The 21,438-nt window shown below is 47.9% G+C and overlaps 2 protein-coding genes across 2 annotated transcripts; both read right to left on the bottom strand.

The window, feature by feature from the left end:
- Positions 1–8,841: 8,841 nt before the first annotated feature.
- On the bottom strand, positions 8,842–10,395 carry LOC127326397 (mitogen-activated protein kinase kinase kinase 18-like). The gene has a single exon (XM_051353285.2). The coding sequence runs from the start codon at positions 10,189–10,191 to the stop codon at positions 8,842–8,844; it is 1,350 nt and encodes a 449-aa protein (XP_051209245.1). The 5' UTR covers positions 10,192–10,395.
- A 6,687-nt stretch (positions 10,396–17,082) lies between these two features.
- LOC139834954 (uncharacterized) lies at positions 17,083–18,566 on the bottom strand. The gene is made up of 2 exons (XM_071824882.1): positions 17,342–18,566; positions 17,083–17,120 (listed from the first exon to the last, which is right to left on the bottom strand). Exons 1-2 carry the CDS (start codon positions 18,564–18,566, stop codon positions 17,083–17,085), a joined length of 1,263 nt encoding a protein of 420 aa, XP_071680983.1.
- Positions 18,567–21,438: the final 2,872 nt, after the last annotated feature.

A 21,438-nucleotide genomic window follows, 5' to 3' on the forward strand; every position in this document is an offset into this window, starting at 1 on the left:
AGAAATTATCTTTGTTATCGTTTACCTACTCGAGGATGAGTAGGAACGAAGCTTGGGGATGCTGATACGTCTCCAACGTATCTATAATTTTTGATGTTCCATGCTTGTTTTATGACAATACCTACATGTTTTATACACACTTTATGTCATTATTATGCATTTTCCGGAACTAACCTATTGACAAGATGCCGAAGTGCCGGTTCCTGTTTTCTGTTGTTTTTGGTTTCAGAAATCCTAGTAAGGAAATATTCTCGGAATTGGACGAAATCAACGCCCAGAACCTTATTTTTCCCGGAAGCTTCCAAAGAGCCAGAGAGGGACCAGAGGGGAGCCCTGGGGGCCCCACACATGGTGGCGGCACAGCCCAGGGGGGGCGCCCCCTATTGTCTGGCCCCACCGTGGCCCCTCCGACTCCGACTCTCCGCCTATAAAAGCCTTCCTGACCTAAAAACTTTGGAAGAATAAGCCACGGTACGAGAAAAGTTCCAGAGCCGCCGCCATCGCGAAGCCAAGATCTGGGGGACAGAAGTCTCTGTTCCGGCACGCCGCCGGGACGGGGAATTGCCCCCGGAAGGCATCTCCATCGACATCACCGCCATCTTCATCACCGCTGCTGTCTCCCGTGAGGAGGGAGTAGTTCTCCATCGTGGCTAAGGGCTGTACCGGTAGCTATGTGGTTCATCTCTCTCCCATGTGCTTCAATACAATTATCTCATGAGCTGCCTTACATGATTGAGATCCATATGATGAGCTTTGTAATCTAGATGTTGTTATGCTATTCAAGTGGATTTTACTTATGTGATCTCCGGAGACTCCTTGTCCCACGTGTGTAAAGGTGACAGTGTGTGCACCGTGTGGGTCTCTTAGGCTATATTATTCACTGAGTTATGATTTGAGTTGGATGTCTCTATGAAATTGTGGTGTGTTGGTACCTTCTATGAATGCTCACAGTGACAGCGTGGGGTGTTTATTAGTACTTGGGAATACATCTTTAAGGTTTGCCTACATGATGAATTAGAGTTCGTTATCCTGCCAGAGAGTAATTCAGAATAGCATAGTGAAGTGCTTATTTATATTCCATTATGATTGCAATGTTGAGAATGTCCACTAGTGAAAGTATGATCCCTAGGCCTTGTTTCCGAACATCGAATCTCCGTTTACTTACTATTCTGTTGCATGTTTACTCGCTACCATATTTATTTCAGATTGCTATTACTACTCATATACATCCATATTACTTGTATTTCACTATATCTTCGCCGAACTAGTGCACCTATACATCTGACAAGTGTATTGGGTGTGTTGGGGACACAAGAGACTTCTTGTATCGTGGTTGCAGGGTTGCTTGAGAGGGATATCTTTGACCTCTTCCTCCCTGAGTTCGATAAACCTTGGGTGATTCACTTAAGGGAAACTTGCTACTGTTCTACAAACCTCTGCTCTTGGAGGCCCAACACTGTCTACAGGAAAAGAAGCGTGAGTAGACATCACTGGGCCTTGAGGTGCTTGTGCGCCTGGCCCATTAGGGCTGGGCTGCACCCCCTCGGCTCATGTTGGCCCTCCTAGGATCGTGGGCCCACTGGTGGACCCCGCAGAATCTTCTAGAATCTTCTCGATCTTCCACCAGAAAAATCCCAAACTTTTCGAACCCCAGAAATCAACTTTCCTTATATGAATCTTATTCTCCGGACCATTCCGGACCTCCTCGTGATGTCCTGGATCCTATCCGAGACTCCGAAAAACATTCGGTCTCCCTCTCATATTCTGAATCTACTTATACGTCATCGAATCTTAAGCGCGTCACCTTACGGTTTGTGAACTATGCGGACATGACCGAGACTCCTCTCTGATCAATAACCAATAGCGGGACCTAGAGATCCATAATGGATCCCACACATTCATCGACAACTTAGTGATTGATTGAACCATTTACATACGATACCGATTTCGTTTGTCGCGCGATACTTTACTTGTCTGAGGTTTGATCAATAACCAATAGCGGGACCTAGAGATCCATAATGGCTCCCACACATTCATCGATAACTTAGTGATTGATTGAACCATTTACATACGATACCGATTTCCTTTGTCGCGCGATACTTTACTTGTCTGCGGTTTGATCATCGGTATCTCCATACCTATTTCAACCTCGTTACCGTGAAGTACTCTTTACTCGTACCGTGGTATGTCATCTCTTGTGACCCTGTCACATGCCTGCAAGCAAATTAGATGACTAGGTAACTATGTATCGAAAGCTTATAGCAAGATGAACTTAATGATTTGATCTTATGCTACGCTTATTATGGGTGTATGTCCATTATATCGTTCACCTAATGACATAACCTTGTTATTAATAACATCCAATTTTCATGATCAGGAAACCATGATCATCTGTTAATCAACAAGCTAGTTTAACCAGAGACTTACTAGGTACTCTGGTTGTTTACACAACACACATGTATTAATGTTTTCGGTTAATACAATTATAGCATGAGGTGTAAACATTTATCATGAACACTAAGATATAACAATAACTTTTTTATTATTGCCTACCGGGCATATATCCAACACGTGCAACACTGAAATATTTGTGAAACATCAACTTAGTTGTGGAAATAAAACAACTTGAAGGATCCCATGGTGAACTTGTGAAACACAATCATAAAGCCCACGCATCATTATAAAATTTGTGAAACATCAGCATAAATGTGGAAATGAAACGGCGAGATTATTTAAATGTTCATCCATTTTGTGAGATACTGTGGAATATCACATGCATTATTGAAACACCGTCCATCCATTGGAAACTAATGTGACACATGCATGGAGAACTAAACCACTAGAAGGATTCCACGGTTAACTTGTGGTACACAACAGAATAGTCCATTCATTATTGAAACACCATCCATCCATTTTTATCTAATGTGAAACATGCCTGAAAAACTTAAACACTAGAATAATTTCATGGTCAAGTTGTGAAACAGTTGAAGGATTCCATTTCAACTTGTGAAACACAATCAAATAACCAATGCATTATTGAACACCTTCCATCCATTTAGAATTATTGTGAAACATGTCCGGAGAATTGAACACTAGAAGGCATACATGGTCAACTTGTGAAACACGGTTGTACAACCCATGCATTATTGAAACAACGTCCATCTATTTTTAACTATGTGAAACATGTCCAAAAAATAAAAAACTAGATTGATTCCATTTCCAACTTGTGAAATAGTTTATGGATTCCATGTTCAACTTGTGAAACACAATCAAATAGCCCATTCATTATTGAAACACCATCCATTCAGTTTAACCTTTGAGTAATATTTATAATTTAGCATATATAGATATCTTTAAGAACTTCATACAACAGGGGGCCATGGCCCCCTGCCCTGGGATAGCTTGTGCACTATGAACTAGGGGCTCTTAATATCGTGTTTCTCAAGGGCCCACGAGATCTATGGACCGGCAAACACACCACTGCTATGGTTTCTTTCCGCTCGCTATTTTGAGCCTTAGATTGTCCCTCTCGCCCAGCGGTGCCGCCCACGACAGCGCTCCTCCTTACAGCCTTCGGCGTCGCCCGACTCTTTCTCTTCCCATGTCGCTCATTGCATAGACAGGGCACTAGAACATCCATGCAGCCTCGATCTGGAAGGCGATTAGGCCTCGTTCAGCTAGGTCCTGATCTCAACCCATATTATAAAACTGCGGTTCAGGGCGAGATGCCATTTGGTTCAGTTCAGAACTTCAGATTCGGTGCCAATACACATCTGCCTGGGTTTGTTTGGTTTTGTTGTTTGCTTAAATTTCTCATACGGGTTCAGTTTGGGTACATTTGAGCTCCCTAATCAGTGACAGGTTTACGTGCAGGTTCTTCATGGCTAGCATCGGCTGCTCCACGGCCACCACTGTCATGGCGGCAGTCTATTTCTTCTTCCTCCTGCAGATAAAGTATATTGTCTTCTCATGCATTCTACTTGTGGTCAAGCTGCTTGTCATTGCTGCCTACGTGGCCTTTGCAGTAGGACCAGGCGCGATATTTACCGTATCGCCAAGGTTGCGATCTACTCTGATTGAAATGGGCGCGATAATATATCTATTCATCACACTTATATACATGGTGGATGATCTCCTATAATTCTGATACCGTGTGATAAAACACACCTTTTATATCAATATCGATGAACTAATACTATTTTCTACAAAATATGAATATATCTATAAATATGTAAATATATTTCTTGATAGTTTTCGACACACCAAAGATGAAGCTCCTCTCTATCTAATAAAAAAATTAAGACGACCACCATGCTAGTTGGGACTAATAATCAATTTCCTTTGTTAATCCCCCAAAAAAACTTCCCAGCCCAAACTCCCATTCCCTATCTTCAGTCACCAAACACGCTATAAAGGATTACACAATTTTAGAGATCGGGCTACATAACATAGATAGATATATTTAAGGTATTTTCTAGAGTAGGGGGGCCATGGCCCCCTACCTAGGAAAGCTTGTCCACTATGAACAAGGGCCACTTGATATCGTGTCATCCAAGGGCCCACGAAATCTATGGACTAGCTAACACACCACTACTTTATAAATGTGGATATGAAAAGATATTCGATTAAACCATCATAACACAAGACTCAAACTACCTAGCCCTTTTCAAAAGAACGTCAAATCTGGAACTGGATCAGCATAGTCCAATGGACTATGGACTTATTTTTGTTGGACACAATTGGATTGGATTACATTGGACGTGGATATTAGTGGACATTTGGTCCAGCACTATTGGGTGGACCGTGGACCTAAAGAGTGGGCGATCCAAAATCCACCGGACACGCTGAACAATGCATCTGACGTGGTCGTTTTATTTCCTATCTGAAGTGGGACTCCATTATCCTATGGACGAGAACGGCCACCAGACCGGAGCGCCGGTGAGTGCGAGACCATTGCCATCCACCTCTTTGGCGAAGCGCCGCTCCTCGGCCTTGATCGCCTGCACCGCATCCGAAGGCTGGGGTGCCTGCAGCCTCCGCCGCCTCGTTGGCGACGCCGCCGTCCTCGCCGACCGGATCCACGGCCACCACCTCGGCGCTGCCGAACGCGACGTCGCCGGCAACGGAGAAGCTGAACTCAACACGCTCCTCCTCCGCTTCGTCCGACACCGCGCCATCGTTGTCGGCGCTCATGTATGCCTTCAATTCCACATCCCGCGCCAGCGCAGGAAGCCCAGGCACGCCTCCGTCGCAAATAGAGCCGGCATCCGCCGGTCACCTCCGCGAGGGGGCGGCCGCAGCTCCTGTAGACGACGAACTCTCCTGGTATGAGGCAGTCAGGCAGGACAGGGATCGGAACAGGGGAGGGGATTGGGAGTTTTTTTTTTTAGGATGGGGATCGGGAGGTTGACGAAGGCAGAACAGAGAGCCCAGGTGCGCTCGCGAGGGACAAATCCATTATTATATCTGGTTGGACTTGGACGGACGTGGATATGTGTCACTGTATCGTGGATTGGAGATGGACCGGACCATGCGAGACTGGACATTCACTGGACATCTACGTTTTGGATTCAGACGCTGATCCAGTTCCAGATAGCCGCTAGAGCATCAAAAAATACATAGGTCGCAGGGGGGAGGTGCTTGCCTGGTAGGGCAGAAGTAAAAGAAAAAACTTGGTTAAACATGCATGCAAATAATATACACATTTTTCTAAGGAAAACGCTTACAAACCCCCGGGGGACCCTCGTTCTCATCCTCCGCCTCAGCTGGACGCCGCGTGTCCATCCGCGTGGAGGCAGCGAGGGGTACGTGCCCAGCACACCGACCGTTATCCCTTCCGAGTGTTCTTCCTCCACACGTTCTTCTGGCATATTTCTCATCTGCGGCGCATCCCGTCGAGCTGCAAGGCCATATGCTGCAGTTCGCCGGCCACCCATGCCTCTGCCGCTCGCCACCAAAGCTCCGGCGCCCTTCCTCGGACGATTTTCCCACCGAAAAATCCCCAATCTCACTGTGGCGCGATGGCTTCCCCTGGGACCTCGCATGCACTCGCACTAGTATCCTAGTCGTTCCTCTCACTGCCTCCTCGTACCGCCACCTTTCGCGCCGCCGGACAACTCACAGTCTCGCTCTCGCCGCCGCGCATCTGTGCCGTGGAGTGGGCGGCTGAGCTCGCCTGCAGCTCATCCTCCCATGCCCAACAATTTCCTCCGGTCGGTGCTTGTCCCGTTGCTACCGTCGACCTTCCATCTCGTCCCTCCTATACCTCCCCTCCCTGCACTTCCACTCCCGCGAGGGACTGCCGTTTGATGCTTGGGCCTTGTGCTGATGTTGCCGGCGATGAGCGACGTCGCTGCTACAAGCCTCCGGCGGCGCTGCTACAAGCCTCCGATGGAGCTGCTACAATAGCACGGCGACGCTGCTACATTCGCGTCGCTGCTACATGCCCCGGCGGCGCTGCTACAGTAGCCTGGCGACGCTGCTACATTCGACATGCATTACTGCTAGAATAGCCCGGGAGCGCTGCTACAATCAGCCTCGGCGGCGCTGCTACAATAGCCCTACGCGCTGCTACAATCGGCAATCGCGTTGCTACAATAGTCTGGCAGGGCTGCTACAATCGGCAGGAAGGGCTGCTACAAGCTACAACCGGCGAGCGGGGACAACGAGCGCCGACTTCTAATCGGCGGCAGAGGTGCGGCGGCGACTGCTACAAGGGCGGTGAATTTGTACAAGCGGCGCCAACAGTTGCTGCAAACGCCGGTGGTGGTTGCTACAAACAGGGCGTCGTCGTGCTGCAAGGAGAGCGGCGAGGCCTGCGCAGTGCTGCCAGGCCGGCGGCGATGCTACAAGCCCAGGACGGCGGTACTGTTGTAGTAGGCGTTGCTGCCGGAGCGGACGGCGATGGTGCCGGAGCAGGCGGCGCTGCCGGAGAGGACGGAGTTGCTGCCAGAGCGGGCGGCGGTGCTGCCGGAGCCGCGGTGCTTTTGCCGGCGGGACTCGACATCGTCTGCGTGTTACAGGTCGTGCGGGTCGGAGGAGGAGGAGATTCTTTTTTCTTCGATGGTTGTGTTTCTACTACTATTTTCTTTTCCGTGCGAGAGCGTTGACTACAATTGACGGTTGTTATGATTTACATCGTGTGGCTGGCGAACCGGGGGATCGGGGATTTGATCCCCCGGGGGACGCTCAGCGCTGACATATAATTTCCATTATTTGAATTAGGCAGTTGGGGGAACTGCCATCGTGACGTCCTTTGTTGTCTTGCAAGGGCCTTAATTGACGGTGAGGTGGCCTGCATAAAATTTGTCGTCCCCAACCACTTCCTTGACATTGGTGTCAAAGCGATGGTCGATAGTTGACAGGGTTGCGCGTTCCGATTCCATTTCGGCCATAGTCGGGGCATTGGTGTCGGTGAGAAGGCATGGAAACGAAAACGAGGGGGTGGGAATGTTGAGGTGTTAGAGCGGGAATCGCTAAAATTACTCTTCATAGAGGCTAGTGTCGAGTTTATTTGAGGGTGTAGGCGTTCGTTTTAGGGGCAACTCTTATAACTTTTGCTCCTCTAAGAGAAAGTACAATAAGTCATACTCAGTTGGCTATAATAATTAAAATAGTATATTATTGTTTAGAGCAGGTACAATAAGGTACAATCAGGCGGCTATAAGATTTAATATAATATAGTTTTACTGAGTTGGATGAGAGAGAAGAGAAGCAGGCCACAGGATAATAGCCAGGTGCAGCGCGTGCTCCCACGCACTTTGTGAGATTGCAAAGTGGGCCATATGCATCTAAAGTAGTTCATACTCGTATCTACCTATTGTATGGGCTAACTACAAGTAGACTATAGATGACATGTCAAAAACATATACTACCTCCGTTCCAAGGAATAAGGCGCACGCGTATTTCAAGATGAACTTTGACCATAAAAATTGAGCAACAAAATCTTGGTTATATTATATGTAATTAGTATCGTTGGATTTGTATTGAAAAACACTTTCTAATGATGTTAATTTCATACAAACAATCTTTATATATTTAAATTAATACTTAGTCAAACGAAAAGCACGTAAAACGAGAGCGCATTATTTCTTGAATCGGAGGTAGTACTCAACTGCTGACTCTCCTATTATTCTTGCTCATAATTGGAGGAGAAAGAGGAGGGGAAAGAAGGAAAGTGGGCTCTTATGTAAAAGCTAGCTCTAGCACGTGCTCCTAGGCACTTTTGTGCGGGAGAAAGGTAGGTCATACATTAATAAATTACTACATTTTTATAGCTCACTATTGTATATGTTAGTTCTAAGTTAGCTATAAATGACATATCATTTGGTTTATAGCCAGCAGCTGGCTACACTATTGGAATTGCTCTAACTGGTTAGAAGATTAGCTAGGTGCGGTCAGCTAAAGACTATAAGACTATCCACAATGGGAGTATCATAGGTAGTATCATGCATCCCATGCATGTAAAAAGCTGATGTGGCAGTGTGATTAAAGATGAGAGAGATGATAGTAGTATCATAGGTAAATACCGTATCATAGCACGTAGTACTAGAAAATTTAATGTCAAACAAATCTTGTACATATATTTGCATTGAGATTTTACAAATCAATTAATATAAGAAGATTATGATACTAGCATATAATACCATGGATTGTGGACATAATAACATATAGTACTATCATACACATGATACTTCTATATGATACTATGCATTGTGACTACTCTAAGAAATTAAAGCTTTTTAAGGGATTGGCCAGGCAGAGTTAATTCTCAAAAAAATAATGGATCGGCCAGAGATTCCCTTACTTACATGAACCTGTTCTTATTTTTCTTGGAAAATGCTAATCGAACGTGTCGCAATGAAGGGCGGGTGAGGTACCATGCGCAGAGAAACAGAGCAGCAGTGCCAAGCAGAGTGTTTGTGCAAGAAGGAAATCAATTGCATTAGTGCTTACGTCGCAAAATAGTTTACATGGAACCAATTCATGCCAAAATGAAATTTGTAAAGGCTGATGCACAGTGCGCACCACTGAATCATCACACGGTTCTCCTACATTGCTGCTGCTACAGGTGCTGCTGTCAACGAAAATGTCGAGAACGCCGGCGGTCTCTGCTGTTGGTTCTTCGCTTGTCAATGCGTCGTCCATGCCAGTCGTCTCCTCGGCCGGCACGGCAACTGACCCTTCGGTTGTTGCTGCACAGAGCACGTCGATCCATCCGTCGTCGGCGTCCCAGTCCGGGAGCGCCGAGGAGTGGCAGGCCAATGCCTTGATCCTCTCCGCCGAGCTTTGCGACGCTGGCAGCTCGTCCTCGGTGTCGGACTCCGACTCCCAGAACGCGGCGTCGAGCGTGCTCTTTGGCGACACCCACTTGGTCTTCACATCTTCAAATTTCCTGTCGAGCACAACAGCGGATGCCAAGAACGGGTGCTCCAGCAGCTGCGCCGCCGTGCACCGGTCACCGGCCTGCCTGACCAGGCACCCGGCCAAGAAATCCTTGGCTTCAGCAGACAGCCATTGGGGCACCTCGGGCATGGCATTCGTGTACCCAATCCGGTGCAGCGCCGCGATCGCGTCGCCATCCACGCCGCTCCAGGGCGCGCGGCCGGTGGCCATCTCGAGGACCGTGCAGCCGAGCGCCCAGACGTCGGCCGCCGGGCCTTGCTCCTCCCCGCGCGCCACCTCCGGCGCCATGAACGCTGGCGTGCCGCCGATGATCGGGCCACATCCAGCCTTCCTCGCGCACCCGAAGTCCGCGAGCTTGGCACGGCCGTCGGCGCCGATCACGACGTTCCTAGCCTTGACGTCGCCGTGCACAATAGACTCCCCGTGGAGGTACGCGAGGCCGGTTGCCACGTCTGCCGCGTACCGGCGGATCGCGCACTCATCGAGGCCGCCGCAGCTCTTTGTCACCTCGTCGGCGAGCGAGCCACCGGGAGCTAACTCGAGGAAGAGCTGGTACGAACCGTCGCGGCCGGCGCGGCCGCCGATGCAGGAGACGACGCGCGGGGAGCGGAGGCCGGCCATGACCGCCTGCTCCCTCCTCAGCGCCGCGGCGCCGGACATGCACACAGACTTGACCGCGAAGAGCTCGCCGGACGAGTCGTCCGCCGCCAGGAAGACCTCGGCGCCTGACGCGCCTCGGCCGAGCGTGCGCACCCGCGTCCATTGCTTGCTCAGAGCCATCGCCATCTTGTCTCTCGCGTCCCTCTTAGCTCCTGTGCTTTGTGAATTGCGGATCGTAGTTTCTGTTGGTCCTCTATTCTCGAGATTGTGCAGATGAGTTCGTGAGCGTATATATAGGGTTGGAGAAGAAGAGAAGAAAAGGTTTGAGAGATTGCAAGTTTAGAACATGGAACGTGAGGATTAGAAGGTACGGAAGGGAAAAGGCGTGGGAAGCAAGTTCCTTTCGGGTCCCGGCGGGGGTGGTTGGTGTTCTGGATGGATGGCGAGCGTCAGCGTGGACGTCCGTGAACGACGGTACAAGTCAGCGGGTGTGCACCTGAAAAATTAGTTTGTGGGTTCTGGCTGGTACTTCGACAGTGTGGCCGGCATTGCAAAGTCCACCAATGGTCTAGTACCACCTGACTGTTTCGTGCACCAAACATCTACTAGAAACCTTTTTTTTTTGTTCCCGTTTATACGTCTAGAAACATATGTTGACTGCGACTATGAGGGACCAAACTCGCAACCATGAAACAAAAAATATATGGAAGACAACAGCCCGCAAAATCTTTTTTTGGACGAAATGCACGTGGAGAGCCCAACTTTTAATTGATAAAGCTAACGTTTTACACAGAGTCAACCTGATCAGAAAAAAAAAAACAGAAAGAATGACACGAATGATATAAGTAAGATATATAACAACTTGAATACTAGATCTATATATCCCCGAGCTCGCTAAGAAGAGGAGGTATTAGGGCTAGGTCGCTGGCGTAATGTGCCCGACAGTCAGTATTCTACGTGGCTTCGGAGACGGTTTGGGGACGTTGGAGAGGCTATTGGGCCACTCAGGCTAGAAAACCTTGGGGCGAGCGACTTAGCTAGAAAACCAGTTTGGGGCGAGCGACTTAGCGTGAATTTCTATCAGGTGCGCCCAATAGCCCTTTGGGATGCCCTTTGTGACAAGGTGTTAACTTGTCAATGTCTATATATTGTAGATTTAGAGTTTCATAGATAGTAGAGGGCAATTAGATCTCGAAGATTCAGCCGAAAAGGTGCTCGACTAAGAAACTACGGTTTATGTTGACAATAGATTCGATTCTTTCTCCTCCCCTCGGCTCCCATTTATATACGAGGAAGAGACGAGGGATTTCGTGCCATACAAGTTGCAAGCTCTAGCAAGCCATCCGAGTCTTTCCCTATGATTACATGATTCGTGATTCCTAATATAACTCTATATTCATTATCGATGTTCGCCGGACTTCTGGGCCTTGAAAGCTTCGAGTCGTGGGCCTCCAGATAAACTCGGGTACCTTATTTGGCAGGCCCATTCAGGATGCCTATGTCAGTAGTCCCCGAGATTTTGCTTGAATCGTAGAATCAAGTAAAAAATCCAACATAGAATTGAGTCGCATCTTTACGCATCATAGAATCGAATATTTTGCTTATCATCTATTTTCTACAGGGACATCAGTAAATGGGGCTGGTTCATCTGATGGATCAGGTACCAGTTAACTGCTCTTGTGGCAAACCTGTATAAACCTACTTCAAACTCATGTCCCTGGACTTGAACTCGGGATACTGGCGTAATTCGACATGTGCCGCTTAAGGACTTATCGTGGATCCTAGCTATGTTTTATCGATTACGTAACGCGCACGGTAGGATTTTTCTGCGCATATGTTGATACGGATAAAGTGGGAGAGCGCATTCGGGTGCGATACCACGCCACACAGGAAGGATCCTGGTGAATTATCTTTGTAAACTCTTTTGACTTACGACATTCAGAGTTTTTACCGCGGCGGACATGCTCTGAGAATATATTGTCGAGTGCTTTTATCGGCTGTTGAAATTGTGAATTTCTTCAGGTTGTCTAATGACAATATCTTGAACTCCTGATGGGAGTACATGACGAGTTATGTGTAACTCGAAGATGTACGATGAAAATTCTTCGTCTGCAATTCTATATTGTCTTGCCATTTTCTTGTTTTTTCATCCTCATATTTTATCGGGTGCGCGACCAGCGCTCCCGATGGGAGTAGCCTCCGAGGCTACAGCCGAGTGTTTGCACTTGGTTGTAAGCTCAACTTTCGCTACTTTGGTCAAGTCTGTATTTTTTCTTTCGCCTTATCCTCTTATCAGAAGTATAAATAATACTTCTGATAAGAGTAGCGTCCGAGCATATGAACAGATGCTTGCATTTGATCATAGACTCTCGAAGTTTTTCTTTTTAACCATGCACCTTTTTAGAACTCGAAGTTTCCTTTTTTCACTATATTTTGTTATACCACTCGAAACTTTCTTGAATGACGTCGTTGCTGACGATAGCCACGTTCGCACACCTTGGGAAGTCACGGCTCATGTCAACCCACTGGGCAGTGGGTCCAAAACTTTGCGCCGTCGACACGTCGCGCAAGTGGGGAACACACGTTCTCTGAAATTTTTGGCACGCGCGAAGTAACTTCCCTTCAGTAAATTTGGAGTGGTAAGACCCTTTTACCCTTTGGACACCCGTAGGGTTCAGAACACTTCCCCTTTTCATCCAATAGTTGGACGCATCATTTTGGATCAGGTTGGATCCGTTTACCTCCGTCCATCGCATTGCTTGCCGTTGATGATGTTGACGATGCCATCGAGATCACCTTCTTGCAGCCTCCAATCCCACAGACGGCGCAACTTTGAGAGATATCGTCGAGAAGATCTTAACTCGTTTAACTTGTCAAGCTCATTACAAATATTAGAAGAAAAACAGATGTATGCAAGCATCTCTTGCAAATCTCCTTGTCACCGTGCACGGTGTTGTTTGAACTTCAAAGTTTCCGCAGCACAAAATTTTGGTCCTAAGGTGCCAAGAGCGAACCATCTCTTTTTTATGACTTAGGTTCTCGCGAAAAGGTGAGCGACAACAATTTATGAATGAAAAAACAAAATTTAAGAGTGTTATAATTATTTCAAAAAGTTATCCACGTGAATCATTTGTTTTTTCACAAAATTCGTCCAAATTTGAATTTAAGTTAGATTTATGAAATTTCTTTTAATTTGGCTTTAAATAGTATTTCGATAACTACCGCGTTGATATTTTTTGAAAATCTTACTACCCATAGGAAAGGGGTGGAACAAATATTTCTTGAGCATAAACAGATACGTTCACCGGCTGCAAACACTCGCCGCTGCAGTCGCGACGTCCCAGTCAGCGGCAGTGCATATTGGAAATAGCATCGGCCACGTCTCCAGGGTGTCCGGCCAGGCGGCCACGTCGAGCGGGGGACAAGTGGCGACGAAGGACGGCAGGGCCGGGAGATGCCGATGCCGCCCAGCGGTGACCGAAAGCGAGCCGGGGCGTGTGCCTTTTGCGGCGCAGGGCGGCCGACTCTGCGCGGCCTACGCCGTCGCGTGCAGCAAGATTCGTCGCTTGATTGCCCGTCGTGAGCACGTCGCCGCCACTCCATTCATTCAACAACGCACCCCGTTGTGCGTGCCGCCGCTGGATTTGGTTGATTACATTTCACTACACTCCACACCACACAGCCACGCAACGCTACATGCCTTGGCCGTCCAGTGAGAGAAGCTAGAAGCACTCCAACAGTTTTTGGAAATTCAGAATTATTTCACCGCAGGCTCTGGTATGGTCAACTGTCCTTGGCACCCTGGCAGGAACGTAGCAGCCTAAGATCTGACTGACCGACGAGCTGCCTTGTTCAAACGGCTGGTGCACATGAACTGAACCCTCTCTTTACTTCGAGATCCATAGACTTTGCCCCGCACAAGTCAGCCTTCGCTGCAGCTTAACTTAATTCCATCGTCAACCAATCAATTCCACAGCTAATTAGTGTAAGAGTTTAGGAACCACGCATTGTGGTGTCTTGTATTGATCTATATATAGGGGGAATACAAGACAGAGTCCTTGTCACATACGACACGGACACAAACAGGATTACACATATACAACCGTATCTCTATACAAATACATATACGGTTTATATTCTAACACCCTCCCTCAGTCGAAAATGGGCGTCCTACGAATGTTGAGACTGTCCCGAAAATCCAAAAAGAGAGGAGATGGTAATCCTTTAGTGAAGATATCCGCAAACTGTGAAGAACTTGGCACATGCAGCACCCTAACATCGCCTGTGGTGACTCGATCCCGGACGAAATGAAGATCAATCTCCACATGCTTGGTGCGCTGATGGTGCACTGGATTCTGTGTCATGTAGACTGAACTGACATTATCACAGAACACAATCGTTGCACCCGAGACTGGCCGATGAAGCTCCTGAAGAAGCTGGCGAAGCCAACAAGTCTCTGCCACCACATTTGCAACCGCCCGGTATTCAGCCTCAGCGCTAGAACGGGACACTGTGTGTTGTCGCTTGGCAGACCATGACACTAGATTGGAGCCAAGGAAAACGCAGTAGCCAGAGGTAGATCGTCGAGTGTCGGGACATCCTGCCCAATCAGCATCCGAATAGGCCGTCAGTTTACTGGAACTCCGGCGAAACAAGGTCAGTCCATAGTCTGTGGTGCCGCGGATGTAGCGAAGAACACGCTTGACAAGGAGCAAGTGATTTGCTCGAGGATCATGCATGTGTAAACAGATTTGCTGCACCGCATAGGAAATGTCTGGCCGGGTAAACGTCAAGTATTGGAGACCTCCTGCAAGACTCCGATACTCTGTAGGATCTGCCACTGGTTCACTGGATTTGGCTGATAACTTGGAGGCGGTATCAACGGGTGTGGTTATAGACTTGCAATGCGACATGCCAGCACGCTCAAGAAGCTCTAACGCATACTTCTCTTGGGAGAGAAACAGACAATCCTTGCTACGCTTGACGGAGACACCGAGAAAGTAATGAAGATCTCCCATATCTGTCATACGAAACTCTGACCGAAGCGAGACAATTAAGCTAGCCAGCAGAGCTGAGGAGGAGGCCGTCAATACTATGTCGTCCACATACAGCAAAAGATATGCTATGTCTGGTCCACGCCGATAGATGAACAGGCTACTGTCGGACTTGGAGCCAATGAACCCAAGAGATGTGATGTAGGTGGCAAACCGCTGAAACCACGCCCGAGGTGCTTGCTTTAAGCCGTATAAGGACTTGTTGAGACGACACACTTTGTCAGGGAAGTTGGGATCAACAAACCCTGACGGCTGACGAGCATAGACTGTTTCCACTAGAGTGCCATTGAGAAACGCATTCTTGACATCGAGCTGATGTATGGGCCAGTTGCTAGACAGGGCAATAGACAACACTGTACGGATGGTGGCTGGTTTCACAACCGGGCTGAAAGTTTCATCGAAGTCAATCCCTTCACGTTGGGTGAATCCTCGCAGAACCCAACGAGCTTTGTATCGATCCAAAGAACCATCAGACTTGAGCTTGTGACGATAGATCCACTTCCCTGTGACAATGTTTGCATTGCGAGGAGGATCAACAAGCTCCCAAGTATTGTTTGAGAGCAGAGCACCGTACTCATCAGTCATAGCTGAGCACCAGTTAGGGTCCTTGAGCGCAGCACGATATGTCTTCGGAATGGGAGATAAACCTTCAACGTGAAGATCAAAAATCTTCTTGGGCTGCACAACCCCTGACTTTGCGCGAGTGACCATGGTATGAGAGGGTGGTGGCGGTGGTGCACGCGGTCGTCGAACCGGTGCAGGTGCAGCAAGCTCGGGCGGCGAGGCTGCAGTGGAGGGCGTTGCCGCGGCAGAGAAGCCAGGCGCGGCAGGCTGCCAGGCTGCCGAGGGCGAGGTCGGGGCCGGTGATGGCGCAACAGGCTCGTCTGCCGCGGCAGAGAAGCCAGGCGTGACACGCTGCCGGGCAGCAGACGACCGATCCGCCGTAGGGGGCGCCGCAGGAGGCACAGCTGGAGCAACCGTGGCGGGCACGGTATACGGTGTCGGCACCATCGTTTGCTCAGGGACCTGCAAAAACTCATAGGTATGCAAGGAAGGAGTGGACGATGGAGAGGACACAGTGGTAGCGAAGGGAAAGCTCGTCTCATCAAAAACAACGTGACGAGATATGATGATCTTCTGGGTAGACCTGTCGAGGCAGCGATAGCCTAGATGATGCGACGGATATCCGAGAAACACACAAGGCACGGAGCGAGGGGCAAGTTTATGCGGTGCAACAGCCGAGGTGTTGGGGTAACACAGACATCCGAAAACCCTAAGACCAGCATAGGAGGGGTCCTTACCAAGAAGGGCGCGGAAGGGGACGCGCCCCGCAATGGCTTTGGATGGAAGCCGATTATGAAGAAGAACGGCTGTATGAAGAGCTTCGACCCAGAAGCGAGGTGGCATGCTAGCTTGTATTAGGAGAGTGCGTGTGATGTCGTTAAGAGTGCGAATAATCCTTTCTGCTTTACCGTTTTGTTGAGATGTATATGGACATGAAAAGCAAAGTGATATGCCATGGTTTTTGGCAAACGTGTGAAGGAGAGAATTATCGAACTCACGACCATTGTCGCATTGTATAGCTTGCAGGCGTGCTTGAAACTGGGTGTGAGCCAAGGCATGCAGGGACGCTAAGTGAGAGAAAACTTCAGACTTTGCTCGTAGAGGATAGACCCGGGCATACTGAGTGAAATCATCAAGACAAACAAGGTAGTACTTAAAACCAGAAATACTCTCAACAGGAGACGTCCACAAATCACAGTGTATTATTTGAAAAGGGGCGACAGTTACACGATTGGTGGAGGAGAAAGGAAGACGAACATGACGACCTAACTGACAGGCATTGCACAAGCTAGTCTTATCTTTATTCTTTTCCCTAGGTATAACTGAAGAGCGAACTAAGGAGTCCATGACAGGCCGGCCTGGATGTCCGAGTCGACGGTGCCACAGTGCGGAATCGGCAACGAGGAAGGCAGTGGGTGGACTGGTGGAAGAAGCTCGGACCGGGTAGAGAGCTCCGAAGCTATTGCATCTGAGAATCTCGGTCCTGGTACGCAGATCCTTCACAGAAAAATCAATGGGGTCAAATTCAACGGAGACACGTACGGACAGAAGGTTTTTGACAATGTGAGGAGCTACTAAGACATTACGAAGGTAAAGTGGGCGGGTGGAGGATGACAGGGGACGTGCGTGGCCGGTAGCAGTGATCGGAAGAGAGGAACCATTACCGACAATAACCGCACGAGAAGAAGGTGAAGGGGGAGACACGGATGTGAGCATACCGGGGTCGGACGCGAAGTGGGAGGATGCGCCAGTATCCATCACCCATTCACGCGGAGGAGCTTGCAGTCCCATAGTCTGGAACTGATTGAGCAAAGCCTGTTGGTCCCAGGAGGCCGTCGAGGGTGCCGGAGACGGAGGCACAGCGATGGGAGCGGTGTTGCCGTAGCCGTGGGGCAATGGTGGAGTGCCATAGCCGTAGGAGGGAACCGCACCATATGGGCTATGTGCGTAGTAGGCATGAGAGGGCGGCGTGGGGCGGGGCACGTAGTGCTGACGACCGAGCAAGCCGGCCTGGCCGTAGGGCCACACCTGAAAGGCACCGTTCCAGGGAAGTTGCATTGGCGTCCAAGATGGGGCGGCTGGGGCCGGGGCCGTAGCGGGCGCGACCTCTTTATCCTGCTTCTCCATGTCCTGTTTCTTCTTCTTCTTCTTTCCCTTGCCGTCACCCTTGCCAGGGTTGGGGTTTGGGTTGGGTGTGGCGGAGTAGAGAGCCGTGTCACCAGAGCGGGATCGACGGTTCTTCTTCTTCATGTCCTGAAGCTCAAGAAGGGATCGGCATTTGTTGAAGTTCATCCCGGGCATGAGGGAGATGAGATCGGCGGCCAAGTCGTATTGCTCGGGGAGGCCGTTGAGACACTGGATGACGAGCTTGGCGTCGTCGACTGGAGCACCTAGATCAGTAAGGCCATCAGAAAGGCTCTTAACCTTGGTCAAGTAGTCCTTCATCGTCAGCTCGCCCATGTCAAGCCCGTCGAGCTCGGTGGATAGATGAAGCTGGCGGTTGATCTTGTGGTCGGTGAAGAGGCAGTTGATGCTGGTCCATAGCTCGACGGCTATAGGATCATCGCCCGGTTTCATGACTGCGTCGAGGAGGCCAAGGGAGACGGACCCATAGAGCCACGAGACGACCGTGGCGTCGAGCAGAGTCCACTCCGGCGTCGGATCGGACGGAGCAGCCGCGTCGATGTGATCCAGCAGGGCGTACTTGCGAAGGGCGGCGCGGAAGAACGTGCGCCATTGGCGGTGAACGCCGGTGTCGAGGGCGAGCTCGACGGGAACATGCCCCTTGATGGAGGAGAGTCCGACGGCTTGGGCGTTCAAGGAGGAGATGGAGAAGAGTCCCGCGCTGGAGGTCGCGGGGTTGGTGATGGCAAGCTTGCTGGTCGCCTCGCGTTCCTGCTTCCCCTTGAGCTCCCTCGCAGCGCGCTCGCTGTCGTCGCCCATGGCTGCCAAGAAGGGATCTAGGGTTTTGGAGGTGGGTGGCTCGCAGAGGTGGCGGCGGAAGAGGAGGGCGACGCGGTCCGGGTTAGGGTTTTGCCTCTGATACCATGTAAGAGTTTAGGAACCACGCATTGTGGTGTCTTGTATTGATCTATATATAGGGGGAATACAAGACAGAGTCCTTATCACATACGACACGGACACAAACAGGATTACACATATACAACCGTATCTCTATACAAATACATATACGGTTTATATTCTAACAATTAGCTTACCCTTTACTGCCCACTGCCTTTCCTAACACTACCCTACGTGTTATTCAACCTGGCATTTCATTTGCTAACGCTAGCGCTAATCTTCCTTCTGCCGCGCGTTGGAGTTGCAGTCAAGCCAAAAGGCGTGGAGACTTGCTTGCTTTTCCGGTGGAAAAGACCCTGACTCTATAGCAGGTGGCGGCCCTTTGACCTGACGGCAGCGATCAGGAGGCAAGGATGCACGAACAGGTGCATTTGACGAGCGGATACAAATATCGAAATGTTTCTATGTGCGCACGGCATGATATGCGAGATCGATCGAGAGAATCTTCGATCGGGCAGATAAGAAAGGGACGGACACCAGTAGGCTAGAGAGGCATGAGCTAGGTTCAGATTAAACCGTGATAACTGCCGTGCACCTAATCTTCAGCTTTGTTTTGTTAGGCTGTAGTGTTGATGCACTTAGTCTCACGTTTTCGTAGGGCTATAACGAGGCTATAGTAGGCTCTTTGAAACTACTAACTCCGTAAAAAAATAAGCGTCTTATTTTTATTTAAACGGATATATCGAAATGTATTTAAGTTATAGATACATCTGTATCTAGAAAAATTAAGACACTTAGATGGAGGAAGTATGTTTTAATCTAATTATATTGAATTCATTGTTGTTTCTCGCACTTTTGAACACTACGGTGCAAACATTGTGCCACACTCTAGTCACTTTGCCAACATAAAAGACATATAATTCTCTAGTACTAAAATGTACTATCGCAACCTAAACAAGTTCTCTAAATAGTTTAGCAGTTTGCAGTTCGAAAGACAAATAATTTACCAAGTCAGCATCCTGCAGCAGGGAGTAGTACCGATCCTTCCCTTATGCTGGATTATTGTGCTGGCATCAGTGTGATTGAAAGAGATCGTATCTGATGGCGTATGGAAACACGATAGAAATATGGCCTTCTTTGTTCAAATCCGAACTCTGAGGCCATTCCTTCGTTGACATAAGACGTTTACAAGTTGGGATGTTGACAAGGCAGTTTGCTAACCACTCAGCGTCTTAACGTAAGTAATTGAGAAATTGCCAGATTGCTAGCACAATTCCAATATTAATAAATTAGTAGTACTCTTTTGGGGAATCATAATGACGAGGTTATAGGTTCTAGGTAGGCCCACTAGGCAGCAAGGAGGCTCGATCGGCACGAGCCTCCTTGGCCCGAGGACCTAAATGCTCGGCCACCATCTCAGAGTACAAGCAACATTGAGATCATGCTAATGATTCTATGGGATACAATTTGTAACAATCCTCGTATCGGATCTTAGATATCTTGTTGAGATCCCTATTTAAGTGGAGAAAAACGCTCGACATCTACCCTAAGTGTCCAAATATATAAGGGGTCTAGGGGTCCGCCCATCAAATCATGTCCATTGTCTCCATAGATACACACATGAATCACATATGATCAGCCCATCATATACGGGCTCGAGATCTGGTATCTTAATATTAGAACTATGCATCAAAAGTACAAATACAAATGTGAACATAATATTTTCTCAAAAATTACTTGCCGTATTAGCAAAATTACGAGTCATTTTAATAGGTAGACAAACTATAAATTATCTCCAAGATTAAGCTGCATAATTTTCCATCCTAGAGAAAGAAAACATCGCTTTCATCAGCATATTAATTGAACTTGAACAAATTTAAGGGGTTTTAAGAAGCGGATTCATAAATGGACTTTCTTACTCCTGGATGGGTTATTGTCTACACAACCTATTTAAAATAGTTGGTACTTAACTCTTTTTACTAAACATTTTTACTTTCTAGAATAACATATACTTATGCTTCACAAGTTATACATCGTTTGTTTAATGATGCATATTTTTTTTTATTTTGGCTAGTTTTTCAGTTTTGCTATTTCTCAAACAAACTACAAACCCATATTACTAGGCCACTAAAAAAACTTTCTATGTGAATACTCTTAAAGTAGAATATGATGGCAACTAGAATTAATTAGGTTAACTGACCAACATATATAGTACTATTATAATACACAGAGAAACAAATATACTTGTCATATGTACAATATACTATTTGCCAATGGATATGCTCTTTTTGTGTTGAATTTATGACCACATTACGATGGTGATTTTGTTAACCACATTAAAGTAATACTAGACAAACTAAAAGATCATATTGATCGATAAATTGAGTTTTTTTTAAAGAGAATCGATAAATTAAGCTGTCACACTTTATAAACTGCATGTTATATGTATTGACATCCAAATATATGTCATATGTTAATGCGTTTGTAGAATATTCTAGGGTACAAACGGAAGAATATGAATCCTGACATAGGAGAAAGGATCATAGTGGAGCACAGGAACATTAAACGTACATGTTAATTTACACCAGAAAGGCTCTCTCTAGCATATGCCTAATCACCTTCCAACTACTCACAGGAAAGCAATATCTATCTTGTGTTGAAAGAAAACAGTTCTTTGGACCGATCATGTCCCAGCCTATTTAATCAACAAATAACATGCAATAACAAATGGGGATTACTAGTACTCCCTCCTTGCCACAATGTAGTGCATATAAGATTTTCGGAAAGTCAAATG

Source organism: Lolium perenne, chromosome 1, assembly GCF_019359855.2.
Source record: "Lolium perenne isolate Kyuss_39 chromosome 1, Kyuss_2.0, whole genome shotgun sequence".
In the NCBI taxonomy this organism is placed as follows: Eukaryota; Viridiplantae; Streptophyta; class Magnoliopsida; order Poales; family Poaceae; genus Lolium; species Lolium perenne.